This window comes from Phyllobates terribilis, unplaced genomic scaffold, assembly GCF_046119375.1.
Source record: "Phyllobates terribilis strain yellow unplaced genomic scaffold, ASM4611937v1 Scaffold_8__6_contigs__length_399053987, whole genome shotgun sequence".
NCBI classification, from domain to species: domain Eukaryota; kingdom Metazoa; phylum Chordata; class Amphibia; order Anura; family Dendrobatidae; genus Phyllobates; species Phyllobates terribilis.
This window is the reverse complement of record NW_027362768.1, coordinates 151,804,749-151,828,563: the sequence shown is the minus strand read 5'-3', so window position 1 is coordinate 151,828,563 and position 23,815 is coordinate 151,804,749. Positions and strand designations below refer to the sequence as shown.

The following is a 23,815-nucleotide window of genomic DNA, read 5'->3' as shown; positions in this document are numbered from 1 at the left end:
CTACAGGACTTCACCTGTTTGTCTGCAGCTTCCAGTAACCCCTCTACCTGTCAGTGGTCTCCGGGACTTCACCTGTTTGTCTGCAGCTTCCAGTAACCTCACTACCTGTCAGTGGTCTCCAGGACTTCACCTGTTTGTCTGCAGCTTCCAGTAACCCCTCTACCTGTCAGTGGTCTCTGGGACTTCACCTGTTTGTCTGCAGCTTCCAGTAACCCCTCTACCTGTCAGTGGTCTCCGGGACTTCACCTGTTTGTCTGCAGCTTCCAGTAACCCCACTACCTGTCAGTGGTCTTCAGGACGTTACCTGTTTGCAGCTTCCAGTAACCCCACTACCTGTCAGTGGTCTCCAGGACTTCACCTGTTTGTCTGCAGCTTCCAGTAACCCCACTACCTGTCATTGGCCTCCAGGACTTCACCTGTTTGTCTGCAGCTTCCAGTAACCCCACTACGTGTCAGTGGTCTCCAGGACTTCACCTGTTTGTCTGCAGCTTCCAGTAACCCCTCTACCTGTCAGTGGTCTCCGGGACTTCACCTGTTTGTCTGCAGCTTCCAGTAACCCCACTACCTGTCAGTGGTCTTCAGGACGTTACCTGTTTGCAGCTTCCAGTAACCCCACTACCTGTCAGTGGTCTCCAGGACTTCACCTGTTTGTCTGCATATTCCAGTAACCCCACTACCTGTCATTGGCCTCCAGGACTTCACCTGTTTGTCTGCAGCTTCCAGTAACCCCACTACGTGTCAGTGGTCTCCCGAACTTCAACTGTTTGACTGTAGCTGCCAGTAACCCCACTGCCTGGCAGTGGTCTTCGGAACTTCACCTGTTTGTCTGCAGCTTCCAGTAACCCCACTACGTGTCAGTGGTCTCCAGGACTTCACCTGTTTGTCTGCAGCTTCCAGTAACCCCACTACGTGTCAGTGGTCTCCAGGACTTCAACTGTTTGTCTGTAGCTGCCAGTAACCCCACTGCCTGGCAGTGGTCTTCGGAACTTCACCTGTTTGTCTGCAGCTTCCAGTAACCCCACTACGTGTCAGTGGTCTCCAGGACTTCACCTGTTTGTCTGCAGCTTCCAGTAACCCCACTACGTGTCAGTGGTCTCCAGGACTTCACCTGTTTGTCTGCAGCTTCCAGTAACCCTGCTTCATGTCTGCCTGTGGCTTCCAGGATGTCTCCTGTCTGCTTGCAGCTTCCAGGACTTTAAGACTTTTAGCTTGCCTTTGTTATATGTCCACCTGCGGCTTCCAGGACGCATCCGCCTGATGCACCAATGCCCATGTGCCCACCCGGACACTGGGCTTAGAAGATTCACCTCACCCAGTGAACCTGCATTGTGCCACTTAAGGATTTTGTAGGCAGTGGCCCATTTGCCGGGTATATTACAGTTACAGTACTTTTCTCCATTTTTGTAACTGACCTGCGCTGCATTTTCTAGTAGTGTAATCATGTTCCTAAAATCCCTGATGATTAGTTACTTGCTGTTGAACATAATAATAGTCAGTCCTGCAATCACACCCACCCCCGGGTTAAGAAATCTGCATTGTTGTAAGCCGAGATCAGGACTATATTCAATAAATAAACTGATAAACATATTAATATGCAGTTAATGCAGAATTCTGTGTGACCCTGGGGGGAGTGTGACTACATTGTTTCATTCAGTAATAGCTCAGTCACTGTAGGGAGCAGCAGCTGTCAGGACCCATCACTTCAGCACTGTGGACAGCTCGCGGTAAAATCACATGTAAAGCTGGAATCTCAATGTCTGCACAAAAAGAAAGCTCCAATATCTCAGCACAAGGGAGCCGAGGTATCAATCCATGGCAGCCAGCAATTGTGCAAGTGCATAAAAAAACACAGAACTTGTAATATGATCCATAGTTATCACCATAAAACCCCCATCAACAGTTTATCACTTCTAGATGATACCCTGCTACAGTACTGAACTGTGGCTCATATCATTTTACAAAAACCTCTTTATTCAAGAAACAGCGCCCCCACTCCCATAGGCTGTGTCTGGTATTGCAACTAACTTGAATGAACTGTAATAATAGAAATCAAAGTTAAAGGAATGTCTCCTGTTTTTTTCTACTCCATCACTCCATCTGGGAGCAGCATGATGAAGGGGCAGAGACCCTGATTCTATTGATATATCACTTACTGGGATGCTTGCTGTAGTTTTGATAAAACAGGGATTTTATCTGAATCAGAATCACTGTAAATGACGGCGGCCATGCACTGACTACTATTTACAAAGAATGAAAATGTGATTGACTAATTCTGAAGCCAAACACATCCCCAATTATAAGGCTATGTGCCCATGATGCAGAAATGCAGATGCAGAAGCGTTTGTCAAGCGTTTTTTACATGCGTTTTTCTCGCCAGGTAGAAGCGTTTGTCAATCGTTTTTGCATGCATTTCTGCATGCGGGTAATCAAGCACTTTTCCAAGCGATTTTAGCATCACTTGGAAAGTGCTTGACAACTTGGTCACACTATATAAATCCATGCAACCGGCATCGATTTATATAATGTGACCAAGTAATAGTTAAAAAAAAAGAATAAGAATGGTAAAAAATAAAAAAATAAAGTTTATACTCACCTTCCGTTGTCCTCCCGGTATTATCTCCGCTGCGTCCGATGTGTTGGGCGGCTCGCGGTGGTGTGAAGGACCTGCCATGACACCATTGAGCCATGTGATGGGTCAGATGACTCAGTGACGTCATGGCAGGTCCTTCACAACAGCGCAAGCATTGCAAGAGACCGGACGGAGCAGACAAAACACCCGGAGGACATCGGAAGGTGAATATAAACTTTATTTTTTATTTTAAATTCTTTTTTTTACAGTTTCTATGGTACCCAGGTCTGGATGAGAGTCTCCTCTCCTCCAGGCCTGGGTACCATCCGCACATTGAAACGCATAATATCCGTGTGTACAAATGTACTGACACGGATATTATGCGTTTCAATGCAAGTCAATGGCGGCGATTACGGACATGCTGCGGATTTTTGAGCACAGCATAAACGCTGCGGAAAAATCCGCAGCATGGGCATTGACATTGCGGCTTGTCATTGGGGACCATGGGGGCGGATTACCAAGCGTTGCCCAAGCGTTTATGCTTCGGATATTCTGCAGCATAAATGCTTTGAAAACGCATAGTGGGCACACAGCCTTAGGGGATGTTCACACTTATGCAACCACATTATTTTAGTTAATTTTTTTCTTACTTGCTTTCCTCCTTCAAAATGGTTTCAGTTTTTTTCAATTGACTTGTATAGATTATGGGCAAAATTAAAGGTGGAAAGGTGGCGAAATCACCTGGGTATGATTTTTTTACATGACAAAAAAGTTTTTTTTTTTTACAGGGGTGTGTAGACTTTTTATATTATATGCGTGTGTGTGTTGCTCAACATTATTGGCACCCCTTCATTTTTTTCATAGACTGTACAATATCTTCAGAAATAAATGGAAATGTACCAAAGTTATATCCTCAAGATTTTTTAATTAGTGGTCCAAAGTAATACTACGATAAAACATTGTATTTCAACTTCCATGCTGCAATATCAAAGAAGAAACAGAATAAACAGCATGTGCATCTATAAAGGCACCCCTAATTAATACTTGGTTGCACACCTTTTGGCATTGCTGACAGCCTCCAAACGTTTCTTGCAGCCATCTATAAGCTTCATGCACTTCTCAGCTGGAATTTTCTCCCACTCTTCCTTTGCAGTTTGTTCAATCTCTTGAATTTTTGCAGGGTTCTTTTTCCTAATGGCAGATTTCATATCACCCCAAACATTTTAAATGGGATTGAGGTCAGGACTCATTTTAAAACAGTACATTTTTTTCAACCATTCCTGTGTACTTTTGATTGTGTGCTTTGGGTCATTGTCTTGCTGGAGGACCCATGATCTGCAACTCAAACCAAGTTTTCTTACCCTGGGTAGGACATTTCGATCTGAAATCTCTTGATAATTCTCTGATTTAATGATACCTGTGATACGGTCAAGGCCTCCAGTACCAGACGCAGCAAAGCAACCCCACAGCATTATGGATCCTCCACCATGCTTAACTGTTTGTAAGGTGTTCTTTTCCTTATAAGCTTCATTACGCCGTCTGTAAGCAAACTGTTTGTTATGCACACGCCCGGGCTAAGCGGCGTGTGCGTGTGATTGGTAGTGATTCCACTGGACCGTGCCGGAGAGTGAATGCCTGGAGGGGCGTGACTAAGTATTCACCCGATCCGACCAGGGTCGCACGACGGCATACGACGCCAGTGCACCAAGGAGGAACCGAGCAGAGGGACCAGGTGCTACTCCAGGACAGACCCCGGACACGGCTGTTGACCCACACAGGGAAATACAGGAACAGGCTGGTAGGCTGGCACACAGACTGGTGGGTATGGGCAGGCACGACTGGTATGCAGGCAGGCGGGTATGCAGGCAGGGGGGTAAAGGCAAGCACAGCTAGAGTGCAGACAGGGAGGCACTAGCAGGTAGGAACACAGGCGGGATAGGACCCAGTACACACCGGGACTCAGGAACAATACAGGCAGAGGGTTACAGGCAAGCACAGCTAGAGTGCAGACAAGGCTGAGCAGGGAGGACAGGGCTCTGTTCACACGGAACAGACAGGAAGGGAAAGACAGAGCCAGATACTCACACAGTACTTGCAGAGACAACAAGCAGGAGTTAGGTACGAGTTCAGACTCTGCAGAAAAAGGAAGGGAACGGACATAGAGGCAAAACAGGTAAAGGACAGGAGAGAGTTCAGACTGGAACTGAGTGTACGGAGGAGACCGACACTGCAGAGGGAAACAGGAGCGGGTCTGGGAATACGGCCCCCAGAGAGACGGAACGAACAGGCAAGGAGCGTGTTCAGACAGGACAGACCAGACACAGGAGCGGGTCTAGGAAATCGGCCACTAGAAGGCGGAACGAACAGGCAAGGAGCGTGTTCAGACAGGACAGACCAGACACAGGAGCGGGTCTAGGAAATCGGCCACTAAAAGGCGGAACGAACAGGCAAGGAGCGTGTTCAGACAGGTCAGACAAGATACAGGAACGGGTCTAGGTAATCGGCCCCTAGAAGGCAGGAGGAACAGGCTAGGAGCGTGTTCAGACAGGACAGACAAGAGAACACAGAAAGGACTCAGTTCAGACACGGGAGCTGATAAAAAAGCAGGAGACAAGAGACGGGACCTGGCACCTTCAGAGTGCAAGCACACACTGAAGGAAACACTATGCTCAGGCAGGGATAGAAGGGAGCTGCTGAGCTATATACCAAGTGACAGACAGCAATAGGCTGAGGACGCACAAGGGGTGTGACCCACAGCAGGTACAAAAGGCAGGAAGTGATCGGGCGCCGCCCTTAAGCAGCAGAAACAGACACAAACAGACAGCATGGAGGGAAGCCAGAGAGACATTCTGGACAGGAGATCAAGTGCGCCCTCTTGCACAGTGGGAGATGGACCACCATGCAAGGACGCCGCCAGGTATGTTACAGTACCTCCCCCCTTACGCCCCCTCTTCTTCAGGCCTGCCAGAATCTTCCGCAGGGAATTCGAGGGCCAGTCGTTCACTGGGTTGGAGGGGGACAGAGACTTAAGGGTAATCTCTGCTTCGAGGTACATCTTGTCAAGCTCACAGGAAGAAATAGACGGGTTATCACGTACATAATGAGGAAAAGTCACTGTCTCTTTGTTATCTGGTGGTATCCCGGAGGATTCAGGAAACAACTGGAGGTCCTCCGCCGGGTCAGAAGAGTGCAGAGGCTCAGAGAAAACAACTGCTTCAGAGTACACTAGGTCGGACTCACTGGAGGAAGCAGGCGAGGTATCGGGTACCGAGTATAGGAAAGTCTCTGTCCATTCACCACCAGGTGGCACCCCGAAGGGTTCTGGAGACAGCTGGCGGTCCTCCGCCTGGTCAGAGGGGTGTAGAGACTCACGGGTAACCTCTGCTTCAGAGTACACTAGGTCGGACTCACTGGAGGAAGCAGGCGAGGTATCGGGTACCGAGTATAGGAAAGTCTCTGTCCATTCACCACCAGGTGGCACCCCGAAGGGTTCTGGAGACAGCTGGCGGTCCTCCGCCTGGTCAGAGGGGTGTAGAGACTCACGGGTAACCTCTGCTTCAGAGTACACTAGGTCGGACTCACTGGACGAAGCAAGCGAGGTATCAGATCCAAGATATAGGAAAGTCTCTGTCCATTCACCACCAGGTGGCACCCCGAAGGATTCTGAACACAACTGGAGGTCCTCCGCCTGGTCGGAGGGGTGTAGAGACTCAGGAGTAACCTCTGCTTCAGAGTACACTAAGTTGGACTCACTGGACGAAGCGAGCGAGGTATCAGGTACAGAGTATAGGAGAGTCTCTGTCCTTTCGCTACCAGGTAGCACCCCGAAGGGTTCAGGAGACAACTGGAGATCCTCCGCCTGGTCGGAGGGGTGTAGAGACTCGGAGGTAACTACCACTTTGGGGTACCCATTGTCAGGCTCACAGGACGAAGCGGACAAAGTATTGAGTACCGGGTGTAGAGAAGTCTCTCTCCATTTGTCATCGAGTGGTATCCCGGAGGGTTCAGGAGGCAACAGGGGATCCTCCGCCAGGTAGTAGAGGTGCACAGACTCTGAGGTAACCACAGCTTTGGAGCATCCTTGGACATGCACACCGGTTAAAGAGAAAGAAGCATCTGATGCCGGGTGCAGGAAGTTCTCCTGTGTGGAGTCTGGATGGGCAGAAGTCTCTTCGGCCAGGAGAACTGGTGCACTACCCACGCACATTACCCATTGGGGTTTCTCCGGGATACAGGGAGATGAAGCTTCAGTAGGGACTCCAAGGCTGGGGTCAGGAGGTCTCAGGGAGGACAGACCCTGGCGTGACGGCTTGCCTCTAAGTCTAGCACGTCTGGACTGCCTCTTGAGGTTGAGAGAAGTATTCCGGAAAGCGTAGTCACCCTGTGAGGATTCTGGGTGGGCAGTAGTCTCATTGGGCTGGAGGACTATTGCGCTACCCACACACATTACCCGTCGGGGCTGCTCCGGGATATTGGGAAGTGAAGCTTCAGCAGGGGCTTCAGAGTTAGGGTCCTCGAAGACCATACGAAAGGCCACCAGGAAGGCCTGCAGGTCAAGGATGACAGGATCCCATGCTTCCCATAGGGGGGTGACCCATTTCAAGGCATCACCCGCTAGGTAGTCAATCATAAAGGCCACTTTAGCCCAATCGGAAGGAAAATAGAGAGGGTAGGCCTTAAAGTGTAGCATGCATTGCTCCACAAATGCACGACACTGTCTTGGATCCCCATAGTAATGTGGCGGATCCGCAGGAACGAGGGCTGATAGATCCATCTGGACGGGTGCGTAATTCGCCTGGAACTCAGCTAAAGGGGGAAAAAAAAATTTATTTATTTTATTTTAATGCATGTATTCGCTGGAAAAACTTCTCAAAGAGCGAAGGCCGTGGGGCTCAACGGGAACCATGGCCTGAGCATGCTGTTATGCACACGCCCGGGCTAAGCGGCGTGTGCGTGTGATTGGTAGTGATTCCACTGGACCGTGCCGGAGAGTGAATGCCTGGAGGGGCGTGACTAAGTATTCACCCGATCCGACCAGGGTCGCACGACGGCATACGACGCCAGTGCACCAAGGAGGAACCGAGCAGAGGGACCAGGTGCTACTCCAGGACAGACCCCGGACACGGCTGTTGACCCACACAGGGAAATACAGGAACAGGCTGGTAGGCTGGCACACAGACTGGTGGGTATGGGCAGGCACGACTGGTATGCAGGCAGGCGGGTATGCAGGCAGGGGGGTAAAGGCAAGCACAGCTAGAGTGCAGACAGGGAGGCACTAGCAGGTAGGAACACAGGCGGGATAGGACCCAGTACACACCGGGACTCAGGAACAATACAGGCAGAGGGTTACAGGCAAGCACAGCTAGAGTGCAGACAAGGCTGAGCAGGGAGGACAGGGCTCTGTTCACACGGAACAGACAGGAAGGGAAAGACAGAGCCAGATACTCACACAGTACTTGCAGAGACAACAAGCAGGAGTTAGGTACGAGTTCAGACTCTGCAGAAAAAGGAAGGGAACGGACATAGAGGCAAAACAGGTAAAGGACAGGAGAGAGTTCAGACTGGAACTGAGTGTACGGAGGAGACCGACACTGCAGAGGGAAACAGGAGCGGGTCTGGGAATACGGCCCCCAGAGAGGCGGAACGAACAGGCAAGGAGCGTGTTCAGACAGGACAGACCAGACACAGGAGCGGGTCTAGGAAATCGGCCACTAGAAGGCGGAACGAACAGGCAAGGAGCGTGTTCAGACAGGACAGACCAGACACAGGAGCGGGTCTAGGAAATCGGCCACTAAAAGGCGGAACGAACAGGCAAGGAGCGTGTTCAGACAGGTCAGACAAGATACAGGAACGGGTCTAGGTAATCGGCCCCTAGAAGGCAGGAGGAACAGGCTAGGAGCGTGTTCAGACAGGACAGACAAGAGAACACAGAAAGGACTCAGTTCAGACACGGGAGCTGATACCGCAAAGCAGGAGACATACAGGACTCAGTTCAGACACGGGAACTGATAAAAAAGCAGGAGACAAGAGACGGGACCTGGCACCTTCAGAGTGCAAGCACACACTGAAGGAAACACTATGCTCAGGCAGGGATAGAAGGGAGCTGCTGAGCTATATACCAAGTGACAGACAGCAATAGGCTGAGGACGCACAAGGGGTGTGACCCACAGCAGGTACAAAAGGCAGGAAGTGATCGGGCGCCGCCCTTAAGCAGCAGAAACAGACACAAACAGACAGCATGGAGGGAAGCCAGAGAGACATTCTGGACAGGAGATCAAGTGCGCCCTCTTGCACAGTGGGAGATGGACCACCATGCAAGGACGCCGCCAGGTATGTTACACTGTTGTTTTGCATTGCCAAAAAGCTATATTTTTCTTTTATCCGTCTACAGAACATTTTCCCAGAAGGATTGTGGTTTGTCAAGGTACTCTTTGGCAAACATAAGTCGTTCCTTTTTATGTCTTTTCTTCAGCAATGGTTTCTTCCTTGGCCTTTGTCCATAAAGTTCTGCTTGGTTTAGTGTGCGGCGTATGGTACTTGTTGAAACCATGACCTCAGACTGCTCCAGGTTGAACTTCAGGTCTTTGGATGTTTGACATTTTGTTTTTTTCCAACATTTGCACCAACCTTAGAAGACATCTCTTGTTAATTTTCCTCTTTCCCCCACGTCCAGGACGTTTGACAGTTCCATGATTGGCAACCTTCTTAATAACATTGCGCACTGTTGAAACTGGGATACCAAGGTCTTTGGAGATGGCCTTATACCCTTTGGAAGTCTTGTGTTTGCTAATAATAGCAGTTCTGATGGCCTCAGACAGGTCTCTTGTCTTCACCATTGTGACAAAGGAACAGGGCCTAACATATGGATTTTTAAAACACCGAAGTCATCATTCATTGGCTAATTCATGTCACATGGGCACCGACCATTAATCACAGGTGAATCTCTTTTATGATTTACCACAGGCGAGTCAAAATGTGTTTCCATACTAAGTTAATGTAAAGGGTGACAATACCAGTGTCATAGCAAGCTTTAGGTTTTTCTATTTTTCCCTCCCATTTTTTTTTTAAATTATTGATTATCATTTGCTCTTTTGAATTTAACACGAGTCTCTATACAAAAAAACTGTTTCACTTGATTATTTTTTTTCAGGAGATATTCCACATTATGTACTTAAACTTCATGAGTGCAAATAATGATGAGCAGGACTGTATTTGGAATTTATAGAAGCACTCCTCCTCTTCCCATCAAAGTTTTCATCCTCTTAATATTTTGCAATCATCATATTATATAGCACTGTGTACTTACATTTGCTCATTTTGCCTTTCTACCCTACTAATTCTTCTCTTTTCTCTGCTCTGTGTAGAAACGGGAAGTTTCTTTTCCCTGCATTTATCATTCCCATCTTCAACTCCTGATGCAGCTGTTCCCTCCCCCTTCTACCAGAGACTTTTGCAGTGACTCATGACTCATACAGCGAAAATTTACCTCCTGTTTCTACATAGAGCTTAAAAGGATTCAGCTAGTCAGTTTTTAATAACATGATGTCATAGACCTAATGGAAAAAGGAAGAATTAGCTGGGTAGAAAGGCAAAATGAGCAATTGTAAGTGCACAGTGCTATATATTGTGATGACCGCAATATATTAAGAGGATAAAAACTTTGATGGGAAGAGGAGGAGTGCTTCTTTAAATCTATGAATATTGTATAGTATAGTTGATTCCCACTTTTCCAGCAGTTTATTCTACATCTTATTTTATTTTAATTTTTCAGGTTCCCCAGTCGAGGAACAATAATCTAGTATCAAAACAGATGAAGAGATCTCAGACTGTGCATTACTAATATCTGCAGATCGCAGCACATTTCCGCTCATTTACATCTCACCCACGTGCACCGTCAATGCTAGAAAAAAAAATACATATATAAAAAAATACAACAACAACCTGCCATTATGGTAAATCCGCGGCATTAGCTGAATAAACGCGGCTTTCATTTGTTGATCTACATTGTATTTGAAGTAAAAGAATATCAGAGCTAAGATACAAACAGAAGCTTTTCTTCTCCACGCCGCTGCCTCTGCGCCCGCTTCTTATTTAGTGTACTTAGAGAAGACAAAGGAGAAACTTTGAGGATTCGTTGGAGGGGATTAAACAAATTTGCACAGGTGACAATGAAAGGAGCGGTTCTGATGTATTTTAAGCATTCCAGCCTTGAAGTAGACAGAATACATTTATATTGTCAGTTCATATTTGCTGGAGATGATTAGCATCACTTTAATATAGATGAACCTCCTGTATTGTTTGTACTTAAGTGCGACTCGCCGAAAATTCTAAGATGTCGTGCTGGATATTATACAGTGAAATCAGAATTTTGTGTTACTTTCTTTTAGTAAATCTAAAAAGTTTTGCTGGGGCGTCGTCGGCGATCTCCAGCAGTCCCATGGAAAATGAAGGGAGCGCAGTGCCCAGGCGAGACCTCCGCTCTATTCAAATGGGGGGCTAAGTCTGTGGGGGTCCCAGCAGTCGGTTCTAAATGTTGTTATCACCTATCCACTGAATGGGTGGAAGAGTGATATTTTGAAAGGAAGAAAATGTGTTCCCACGATGTACAATAATGTAGTGATGACTTTCTAGCTGCTGCAGACCTACAACTCTGCACCAGCTAAAGAGGAGAACTCCGCACGTCGTGGGAGTGGGCTGGAAGGTAAGAATAATCATTTGTTTCTTTTTAAAATGTTCTGAAGAAGACAGAAAGGGGCCTAGGATGGGGGGCATTATATCATGAAAGGGTCCCAGAATGTGGGACATTATGCCAAGAAGGGGCTCAGGATGGGGGACATTATATCAGGAAGGGGCTCAGGATGGTGGACATTATATCAGGAAGGGGCCCAGGATGGGGGACATTATATCAGGAAGGGACCCAATGTGGGGTACATTATATCAGGAAGGGGCTCAGGATTGGGGCATAATGACCATGAAGGGGCCCAGGGTAGGGTACATTATATCAGGAAGGGGCCCGGAGTGGGGTATATTATATTAGGAAAGGGCCCAATGTGGGGTACATGATATCAGGAAAGGACCCAGGGTGGGAATTATATATCAGGAAGGGGCCCACGGTGGGGTACATTATATCAGGAAGGGACCAAGGGTGGGGGACATTATATCAGGAAGGGGCCCAGGATGGGGGACATTATATCAGGAAGAGGCCCAATGTGGGGTACATTATATCAGGAAGGGACTCAGGATTAGGGCATAATGACCATGAAGGGGCCCAGGGTGGGGTACATTATATTAGGAAGGGGCTCAGGGTGGGGTACATTATATTAATAAGGGGCCCAATGTGGGGTACATGATATCAGGAAAGGGCCCAGGGTGGGGGAATTATATATCAGGAAGGGGCCCACGGTGGGGTACATTATATCAGGAAGGGGCCAAGGGTGGGGGACATTATATCAGGAAGGGGCTCAGGGTGGGGGACATTATATCAAGAATGCGCCTAGGATGGGGGACATCATTATTGGAAGGGCCCAGGACAGTGGATATTATTACTGGAGGGGGCACAGGATAGAGGACATTATTATAGGAAAGGGCCAGGATGGAGGAGATTATTACAGGAAGAAGCTAGGACTGGAGACAATATAACATCTGGGGCGAAGGCTGATGTCTTTATAGGATCTGGAATGCTACAAGGGCCCATATTTCTGACCCACATGCAGGTGGGAGCCTGGGTCCATATTTTGAACAGGAACCCAGCGGATTCTAGTTATGCCTCTGATGGGCATGTACGTAGAGGTCATAAAAAATTTAATAAAATCATACTTTGCTGATATCTGCGATCCGATGTCTTATTCCAGAGAAATCCATGTTTTTCTTAATATGTAACTGAGCTGCTAAGATCTATGGGCCGGACATACAGTGCCTACAAGTAGTATTCAACCCCCTGCAGATTTAGCTGGTTTGATAAGATGCAAATAAGTTAGAGCCTTCAAACTGCAAACGAGAGTAGGTTTTATGAACAGAAGCATAAATCTTACAAACCAAAAAGTTATGTTGCTCAGTTGAATTTTATTAAATTTTAAACATAAAAGTGTGGGTCAATTATTATACAACCCCTATGTTTAATATTTTGTGGAATAACCCTTGTTTGCAATTACAGCTAATAATCGTCTTTTATAAGACCTGATCAGGCCGGCACAGGTCTGTGGAGTTATCTTGGCCCACTCCTCCATGCAGATCTTCTCCAAGTTATCTAGGTTCTTTGGGTGTCTCATTTGGACTTTATTCTTGAGCTCCTTCCACAAGTTTTCAATTGGGTTAAGGTCAGGAGACTGACTAAGCCACTCCAACACCTTGACTTTTTCCCTCTTGAACCAGGCCTTGGTTTTCTTGGCTGTGTGCTTTGGGTCGTTGTCTTGTTGGAAGATGAAATTACGACCCATCTTAAGATCCTTGATGGAGGAGCGGAGGTTCTTAGCCAAAATCTCCAGGTAGGCCGTGCTATCCATCTTCCCATGGATGCGGACCAGATGGCCAGGCCCCTTGGCTGAGAAACAGCCCCACAGCATGATGCTGCCACCACCATGCTTGACTGTAGGGATGGTATTCTTGGGGTCGTATGCAGTGCCATCCAGTCTCCAAACGTCACGTGTGTGGTTGGCACCAAAGATCTCGATCTTGGTCTCATCAGACCATATAAACTTGAACCAGTCTGTCTCAGAGTCCTCCAAGTGATCATGAGCAAACTGTAGACGAGCCTTGACATGACGCTTTGATAGTAAAGGTACCTTACGGGCTCGTCTGGAACGGAGACCATTGCGGTGGAGTACGTTACTTATGGTATTGACTGAAACCAATGTCCCCACTGCCATGAGATCTTCCCGGAGCTCCTTCCTTGTTGTCCTTGGGTTAGCCTTGACTCTTCGGACAAGCCTGGCCTCGGCACGGGAGGACACTTTCAAAGGCTGTCCAGGCCGTGGAAGGCTAACAGTAGTTCCATAAGCCTTCCACTTACGAATGATGCTCCCAACAGTGGAGACAGGTAGGCCCAACTCCTTGGAAAGGGTTTTGTACCCCTTGCCAGCCTTGTTACCCTCCACGATCTTGTCTCTGATGGCCTTGGAATGCTCCTTTGTCTTTCCCATGTTGACCATGTCTGAGTGCTGTTCACAAGTTTGGGGAGGGTCTTAAATAGTCAGAAAAGGCTGGCAAAAGAGATCTTTAATCCACACATGTGAAGCTCATTATTCTTGGTGCCTGAACTACTTCTTAATACTTTAGGGGGACCAAACAGAATTCTTGTGGTTTGAGGGGTTGAATAATAAATGACACTCTGAATTAACTTTTAACGTTTAAAAAAAAAAAAAAAAAAAAAAATTGCTGCAGTGCATTTCCCACTTCCAGGCTGATCTACAGTACAAATGTCACAATGCCAAGTTAATTCCGCATGTGTCAACCAGCTAAATCTGCAGGGGGTTGAATACTAATTGTAGGCACTGTAGATCTCCCCAAGAATATGCCCCAAAGGTTATTTTAAATTAAATGGGGCGTTACCAGTGTGAGACATATAATGACTGGCAGCCTCCAGATCTACATGTCTCACACTGTCTGTTACACCTGACACACCCGTGACAGTAAAATACTGACCAAATGCTGAACGTGTGAACATGGTCTAAGTCTTTAGTGGTTTTTAAACCCCTTCCAGGCGCTCAAAAGAATCAAACAAAATAATCTTCGCTTGGCTGCCATTTTTGCTGGATTTCTGTGATTCGAGTCACCAATTTTTGATCAATTTGAATTTTACATGAAAATGGTGAGGAGTCCGATCACCTAAGAATCGATGCGGTGGTCTCATTTGCCTTTTTTCTCCCCCCCATTTCATTCCCAGAATGCCTTTTAGCCGCCTGACTGTGATTGCCTGTCACCCAGACACGCTGCCGAGCGCGTGAGCGAACGCTGCAGACATTCGACTGAAAATAAAAGATATCAATATAGCAACAAAGGCAGGAATCCGGCGCCGGGCGCCTCCACTCGCGGCTCCTCCGTGTGTCATTATCGTCACTGTGCCTTTTAGAAGCTGTATTAGAGGTTGACAGCATTATCACTGTGAAATAACTTTAAAAGTCTATAATTTGTAACTGTGTGCTTTCAGCAACATTAAATTGTTTGAAGCGATCGCTATAAACCTGACAGGATCAGACAGAACATTTGATAACACAATTTCCATGTATGCCAAGCGGAGAAAAGTAAATAGTCGTCACTGCCGCTGGCTCTGGGTTTTCTTCCTCAGAATTAACCCATTTTTCCCCAGTGACTTACTGCCAAGATTTTCCTTCCAGCAAATGCTGTACTTACTGCTTGTAAGACGTTTTATCCTATAATGAACCTCTTATAATCTAAAATGCTAATCCAGCACCTCCTCCCCAGTCATTGATTATATTATTTTTACTTATTTCCCCAAACAATGAAAATAACTATTTTTGCATTAAGAAAATCTGATTGTCTAGAATCAACGCTTATAATAAAAAAACATTATTTTCACAGATATGATTACAGTGAAATGTAACACCTCTATATACAGCAGATAACATAGAATCTGCCATTCACAATAGGTGATGTCACAGCTCACCTTCTCCTCCTCCTGTACAATGGCTGATAACACCTCTATATACAGTAGATAACACAGGATCCGCCATTCACAATAGGTGATGTCACAGCTCACCTCCTCCTCCTCCTGTACAATGACTGATAACACCTCTGTATACAGTAGATAACACAGGATCCACCATTCACAATAGGTGATGTCACAGCTCACCTTCTCCTCCTCCTGTACAATGACTGATAACACCTCTATATACAGTAGATGACACAGGATCCACCATTCACAATAGGAGATGTCACAGCTCACCTCCTGCATTGGCCCATTTTTATTGCATTTGTTGATGGATGTATGGTGACCGAAAAACAGAAATTCTGAGTCCGTATCTTCCTTTATTTTTTTTCTTTGGATTTGGAACTTTGTATCAGAAAAAAATAGTTTCAAACACCGTAAGGTTTTATTAAAGCATTAATCAATGAACAAAACCCAAGAATGTTATTCATGATTAGACTTCTGCGAGCCATATAGAAGCCGATACAATAAATGCACCGGAAGGGGTACAAACCCTGCCCACTGTTACATATCCCCCCATGTGAATATGGCTTCCACACTAATGTAATGGAGTCCTGATATAAATTCACTTAATTTTCTACTGTCAAACTATGGAGACATTTACATATGTACATTCGTCAAATATTCAAAGTGATCTTTCATAACGGAGACATTTTATTATAGCTGACATTTCTCTGACATTTTCTTTTAAAGGAGAAATGAAGGTAATTTGTTTTTCATGATATCGGATTTATTATTTAGCAATTTTTTTTTATTCAATTCTTTTATTTATTTCTTTTTTACTTCAGTAGACAACATTTAGAGCAGTGTCACGTGGCGGCATTACTTCTATTAATAATCTGGCTCTGTGGCTAACCCACTGAGCCACCGTGCTGTAGAAAAGCATGGTACTCATTCCACACAAAATGCTAAAACTGCTTTGGCTACACATGCCAGTCTAATATGCCCAGGACCCGTGCTGATTCTCATGGATTGTAACTTGCCATTCACTCTTTTCCAATGAGAGTTTTCTGTTCATCGGTGTTCTGCCAGCACTATAGGTTCTGTAAACTCCATTCACTCACTTTCCAGTATGCATTACTCCTGCTGTTCTCCATTGGCTTGCCTATCCTGAAAGTCTTTATGTAATGCCTGCATTGTGGCAGACAGGAGAGCAGGAGCAGAGAGACATAGACCCACCCTCTCCTGTAAGCCATATCAGCTGCTAGAGAAACCTAGTGACAGGCACTCTGTTGGGCTTTTTATGGGGTAAGAAAAAGTAATGTAAAAATAAAGTTTTTGACTATTTTATCATATCAACTATAAAATTATGTCAAGTCAACTGAATGTACAGGGATTATTTACTATGGGGTAAAACGCAAATCAAAATTTGCCTCTTCTAGTCTTTTCTGTATAATGTGGGACCTCACTGCCTCTCTGTTTTCATTCAACCCCACTACAGTCGTTATTGTCCTTGTTCATCCTGGGATAGAAAAATAAAAAAAAAATAAGAATATAAATAAAATAATAAAAATGTCTATCTATCTATATTTTTTATTTATATTTTTCAGCAAAGGTAAAAAATAAGAAAGTAAATAAGACAAAAAAAATAACAATATATATAAAACAATTAAAAAATAAGAAAATAAATAAAGAATAATGATGAAAAAAACTAAAGATAACAGTATATATATTTAGTTATTTATTTTTTAGCAAAAAATAAGAAAATAAATAAAAATAATAAAAATATATACAGAAAAAGAAAAAAAAAAGTAAATAAATGTAAGAATAACAAAAAGACCAAAACGAAAAACAATATATACATATATAAGTATGTACAGGTGCATCTCACTAAATTTGAATATCATCAAAAAGTATATTTATTTCAGTTCTGTAAGCCATAATCATCAACATTAACAGAAATAAACACGTGAAATAGATCACTCTGTAATGACTCTATATAATATATAGGAGTTTCACTTTCTGTATTTAAGAACTGAAATAAATTAACTTTCTGATGATATTCTAATTTTGTGAGATGCACCTGTATTTATAATTGTATTATTTTATTTTTTAGTATTTTTATTTATGTATTTTTGCTAAGGTTTTAGGCAAGTGTGAAAAATGCTTTAACAAATAGTTTATTAATTAACAGAATACAAAGTGAATAAGCAAAAGAGAAAGAGAAATCAAGCGTAATAAACTATTAGAACTTCTACTTTTTAAAGCATTCTTATTTTGCAGCATTTTCTCCACACCTGTCTAAAACTTTTGCACAGTTCTAAATATATATGTATATATATTGTGGTAAGATGACTCGCTTGGCCACTTCCGGAAGTAGACGTAGGAACCCGGGTTTTCTTTGCAGGCTTTATTATCATCATAAAGCTCTGCACTCCAGCAAAATAAACACAGCCTTACTTGGCAAAACAACAAAACAAAAGATAAACTGTAGCACAGTCCATATATGTGTGTGCGGGTCGCTCACACAGGTTAAGTCCAGCCTTCAGCTCCCTCCTGAGCTATGGCTGTCCAGTCTGGAGACCTTTCCTCTCCAAACACAGCACAGAGAAAAAAAAACAGGACTGAACTTTTAAACATTGCTCAGCCACACCCTGAGGTGGAGGTATGGGGAATGACGTCCCTCTCATCTCTAGGTCATTCCCCTAAAACCACGCCCTTTAAGTGAGTTAACCCTCCAGCATATAACATGCCGGCAGAAAGTTTATCAGCTTCAGTTCACACAGGCTAGCAACCTGTGTGACACATACCACAGGAGACCATCCGCAACCTCATCAGGAGCATGCCCAGGCGTTGTAGGGAGGTCATACAGGCACGTGGAGGCCACACACAATAATGAGCCTCATTTTGACTTGTTTTAAGGACATTACATCAAAGTTGGATCAGCCTGTAGTGTGTTTTTCCACTTTAGTTTTGGGGGTGACTCCAAATCCAGGCCTCCATTGGTTAATAAATTTGATTTCCATTGATGATTTTTGTGTGATTTTGTTGTCAGCACATTCAACTTTGTACAGAACAAAGTATTCAATGAGAATATTTCATTCATTCAGATCTAGGATGTGTTATTTGAGTGTTCCCTTTATTTTTTTGAGCAGTGTAGAATAACATAAAAAAATTAAATAAATATTATATATACAATGATTTTATTTTGGAATTTTTAATATATATAATTAATAATGAAATATATACAAAAATAAGAAAATAAAGAAAGGTAATAATATATTGTCCAGCGAAGTATAAGAAACCTGTAGGCGTTTTTCCTGTAGTCAACAATAGCAGAATACGGAGTTTCCATTGATCTGATGTTTCACATAAGAATGAAATGGAGATGTAATCTGTATAAATTCTGGCTGCTCTGATTCTCCGCCGGTGTGACTCTATCTTCGCCGGGACATGAATTGCTGCCTTCCCCAAGAATAAGGAGAGAAATGACTATGACAGGAGGAGATATCAGGCCAAGAAGTGTCTGTCTTGTCGCAAATCAAATTATCTACTGGCGACCCGCTTCTCCTTGCTGGAATTCATGCGCTAACTCTCCTGCCTTATTTGCTGATCTTGGCTAAGCAGGGTCATTTTTAACCTACAGACCTTATACTGCTGTAATCCAGGCTTCCGGAAATCTCCCTGATCTCCAACAAGAGTCTATCTCTCCGGCTATTGATGGATGCAGTTTATAACGTCTACCTGATAAACTCTGATCAGCATAAGCTCGGCTGATCCCTCACCGGCTGGAAATGGTGCAGAAAAACCTAACTTCCTTCTAAGAGGATGAAATCTGATATTATGCACTTTGCAGAGTATAATACGACATGCTAATAAAAGTAGATACAGTTCCCCGATGCCGTGAAGACTCTTTTCAGAGGAGTATGATGGACTTTATATGGCACAAGGAGCTTTCACCACCTAAATCCAATTTATTACCCAAATCTTTGGAAAGGCACTAAAGTCCCATGTTATTTGGTCAATGAGTGCATTATTCGAACATGACACAGTATAGAGGGGAAGAGAATGGCGACAAGTCTTCATTAAAAGAAGAACATTATGGAGAATGGTTGTCAAAAACTTAATCAGGAATAATTTTGTTCCTTTAAGAAAGATTCTTAAATTCGACTAACTGTTTTGATGTTGCCGATGGATTTTATACGTTCGTTATATTTCTTACCTTGTGTTTCTCCATGTCACACTATTGTTATAAAAGGATACAGGCTTCTTCGGTGTAAGGAACAGCCGAGACGGTTCCTCTCAGCATGTAGCTATAGAAGGAGACTTCCAAGGTGTAACAATATGAAGAGTTGTCCAGAAGACCTCCAAGAAATCTCCTGCCAGTTCCGGCTTTAATTGTGTCTCTATTGAAGGAGGTGCTTGACTGCAAGAGAAAAATGTAAAAGGGAACATTTAGGGTTCTTGCAAACCTACTTCATATAAAACAAGGTTCAAGTTGTCCTCCCACCATTCATGGGACAAGCCAGATACACAAAGTGTGCAAAAAATATTCGGAGACCTCCACATTACACCCACAGGAGCTTCTATTCTAAGTCAATAGACATTAATATGGAGTTGGTCTCCACTTTGCAGCTATAACAGCTTCTATAATGTTGGAAGCTACAATTGTCCAAACTGTCTCATGCTGAAGTAGTAAGATTTCCCTTCACTAGATCTAACGGGCGAGGCCGAACCTTGAAAAACAAACATTATCCTCCTCCACCAAATTGTACAGCGGTACAATGTATTCAGGGGGTAGCGTTCTCCTGGAATCACCAAACCCAGACTCTTCCATCAGATGCCGGATAGAGAAGTGTGATCCGTCACTGCACAGAACACGTCTCCTCCAGAGTCCAGTGGTAGCGGCTTTACACCACTCCATCCGACGCTCGGCATTGTGCTTGGTGATGTAAGGCTGCATGCAGCTGCTCGGCCATGAAGCTCCCGGCGGGGGCGCAGTGTTTGTGGTGATGTTATACCAGAGGAGGTCTGGACTCTGCAGTTATGGAGTCAGCAGATCGATGGTGACTTTTCTGCCCTTTGCTCCTCAGCACTCGACCCCCCGCTCTGTAAAGTTGCGGGGTCTCCACTTTGTGGCTGAGTTGCTGCGGTTCCTTCCACTTCTCAATAATATCACTCACAGGTGATGGGGGAAAATAGTGAAGAAAGTATCATCTTGATTATATTGTTTAAATCAGGTTTTGTCTTATATGTAATTTTTTTAATTATTTTTGGAAATGTTTTTTTTTTTTTTCATATCACAATCTTTATTAAAAAACTTAATTAGTATTCCTGCAATTTTCACACTGGGGACCGTTTTTTTTAGATTCCTACTTCTTGTCCTTTCAGGAAGCGTTTACATAAGTATCATAATCAGGCAAGATTACAATGACTGATAACACCTCTATAAACAGCTGGTAACCGAGGATCCAACAATAACAAAGGCGATGTCACAGCTCACCTCCTCCCCCTCCCTTCACAATGATCTTTGCACACGCTCATTAGATGCTTCAAAACAAAAAATAGGGTCTTTGCTGTTAATGTACATGTAAATTTCTTAATACAACAGAAAGAATGAGTCTAAGATAGCTGTAGCGTCGGCGTCCCTGCCCCCTGCTAGGCTGGGACGCCGTTCCCCTCACCTCTCCGCTCCGTGCAGGGCGGCTTCCTCCCGCTCTGCTTGCAGCGCGTGCTGCTTCCCGGCCTCTGTGCTTAGGGCGTGCGTGCGCTCCCCCTCTCTTAAAGTGGCCGCGCGCGCCGTCCTAAGGAGTCCCGGGCCAATGGCCGGAGGACCTCTCCATATATAAGGCACCTCCTCCAAAATTGAGGTGCCCGAGCAATGTTGTTGCAAAACCTTCACTCTGCTTCAGCCCTCAGGTCCCGTTACCAGTTACCTGCCAGTCACCTGCCAGATTCCTGCTTGTTACCTGCCAGTCACCTGCCAGATTCCTGCCTGTTACCTGCCAGTCACCTGCCAGTTTCCTGCTAGATACCTGCCTGATATCCGCTTACCTGCTTGCAAGCCTGCGGTCCGACGGTCTGCCTTCCGACACCTGTCAGTCTGTCTATGGACCAGCCTGCCCGCTCACCTGGGAGCGCTCACCTGCTACCTGCCTGCTAGCCTACCTGGAGGCTCTGCCGTCACTTGCCGTGACCACCTGCCTGTCCAGAGACTCTTGCCCGCTCAACTGGGAGCGCTCACCTGTTACCTGCCTGCTAGCCTACCTGGAGGCTCTGCCGTCACTTGCCGTGACGACCTGCCTGTCCAGAGACTCTTGCCCGCTCACCTGGGAGCGTTCACCTGCTACCTGCCTGCTAGCCTACCTGTAGGCTCTGCCATCACTTGCCGTGACCACCTGCCTGTCCAGAGACTCTTGCCCGCTCACCTGGGAGCGTCCACCTGCTATCTGTCTGCTAGTCTACCTGGAGGTTCTGCCGTCACTTGCCGTGACCACCTGCCTGTCCAGAGACTCTCGCCCGCTCACCTGGGAGCGCTCACCAGCCACCTGTCTGCTGCCCTTCTACCCAGAGACTGTCCCTGTCACTTGCCGTGAGTACCTGCCCGTCTTCCCTGGGAGCCACCCGCTTCCTTACAAGGACTGCCCCCTTGTATAGTTGCTCAGAGGTTCCACCTCCCAGACCCGTTACAGTTTGCTCGGGCCATGGAACCCGGTGGCACCCAATCTCCCTCGCTCTCGGACCTTTGCCATGAACTGTCCCGTCAAAGGTCCCAACAGGAGTCCATCCTGAGCCACCTGCGGAATGTCAACTCTCGCCTGGACACTCTGACTGCTCCACCAGCAACCACCGCTAGTGTCATGACTCGCAACCCGGCAGCGCCGCTGCCCACCAATACCATGGCATCCTGCCCCGGTCCCCGGCTTTCTGCACCTCCTCGCTTCGGAGGCGACCCCGCTCAAGCTCGGGGCTTCATAAACCAGTGCACCCTGCACTTTGAACTCCTGGCCCACCAGTTTATCTCCGACTGAGCCAAAGTGGCATTCATCATGTCCCATCTCACTGGGGAGGCACTGGCATGGCTTAACCCTCTGTGGGAGAAAGGGGATCCCCTGGTGTCCGACCTGTCGTCTTTCCTCACTGCTTTCCGAGGGGTCTTCGATGAACCGGAACGAAAGACCTCATCTGCCTCCTCTTTGCTACGTCTCCGCCAAGGGAGTCTCACCGTGGGTCAATATGCCATACGGTTCCGCACCATCGCTTCTGAGCTTGCCTGGGATAATGAGGCCCTGGTGTCCGTCTTCTGGGAGGGCCTTTCCGGTCGGATTAAAGATGAGCTCGCCGGTCGGGACATTCCTACCACCCTGAATGACCTGGTGTCTCTGGTCACCCAGATTGACATCCGGATTCAAGAACGTACCAAAGAGACCACCCGTGAGAGAAGGATTCCCCGCCTAGCTCCTACTTTCCAGAAACCTGTCTCCTCTTCTGTCACTCCCCGGGCGCACTCACCCGAGTCCATGCAGATCGACCAGACCAAGTTGGTCAAATCTCGCCAAGAGTCACGCCGAGCCGAGGGGAGCTGCTTCTATTGTGGCAGTAAGGAGCACCTGATTCGTTCCTGCCCGGAGAGGTCGGGAAACTCCTGTGTTTAGGACCGCTCGGAGAGGTCGCCCTAGACAAAAATAAGTCCTCTCCAACCCTGACTTTGTCTGTATCTATCTCCTGGGGAGAGAACAGTCACTTTGAACTCGCCCACCTGGACTCTGGATCCGCTGGAAACCTCATCTTTCAGTCCCTGGTTGAGAAATACCGTATTCCCACCAAGTCTCTGGCTGAACCTTTGTCAATCGCCTCCGTGGATGGAAGACTCCTTCCGGTGACCATCCTGCTCGTCACGGAGCCCATAACCCTGCAGGTGGGAATGCTGCACTCTGAGGTAATCTCCTTCCATGTGTTGTCCGGACTCTCCCACTCCCTATTGCTAGGTCTACCTTGGCTCCAGACACATGAACCCGTGTTGAACTGGTATTCCGGTGAAGTACTCCGGTGGGGGCCGGCCTGCCATAAGACCTGCCTGGTTCCGGTTCGTCCGGTTCGTCCTCCACCTATCCCAGCTAATTTACCCGGTCTTCCGGCTCCTTACTGGCCCTATGCTGACGTCTTCGGTAAGAAGGAAGCAGAGACATTGCCTCCTCATAGGCCATATGATTGCCCGATCGACCTGGTACCTGGTGCCACTCCACCCCGCAGGCGTATTTATCCGGTGTCTGCAGCAGAAACCCGGGCCATGTCTGAGTACATAGAGGAGAATCTGGCCAGGGGATTCATCCGGAAGTCTACTTCCCCGGCTGGAGCCGGATTCTTCTTTGTCAAAAAAAAAGATGGCTCGCTTCGCCCCTGTATTGACTATAGAGGACTCAATCAGATCACGGTTAAAAATAAATACCCCCTTCCGCTCATCTCTGAGTTATTTGATCGTCTTAAAGGTGCCAGGATCTTCTCCAAGCTGGATCTACGCGGAGCATATAACCTGGTCCGTATCCGTCAGGGAGACGAGTGGAAAACAGCATTTAATACCCGGGACGGACACTATGAGTACCGTGTAATGCCCTTCGGTCTCTGCAATGCTCCCGCCGTCT

General features: G+C 46.2%; 1 protein-coding gene across 1 annotated transcript in view; it reads right to left on the bottom strand.

The window, feature by feature from the left end:
* Window positions 1-23,815, bottom strand: part of AGBL4 (AGBL carboxypeptidase 4) — a 2,899,935-nt gene that overhangs the window by 228,089 nt on the left and 2,648,031 nt on the right. Inside the window, exon 11 of the mRNA XM_073642636.1 lies at window positions 19,437-19,599. Coding sequence (XP_073498737.1) covers window positions 19,437-19,599 — 163 coding nt within the window. The remainder of the gene's footprint in view (window positions 1-19,436; window positions 19,600-23,815) is intronic.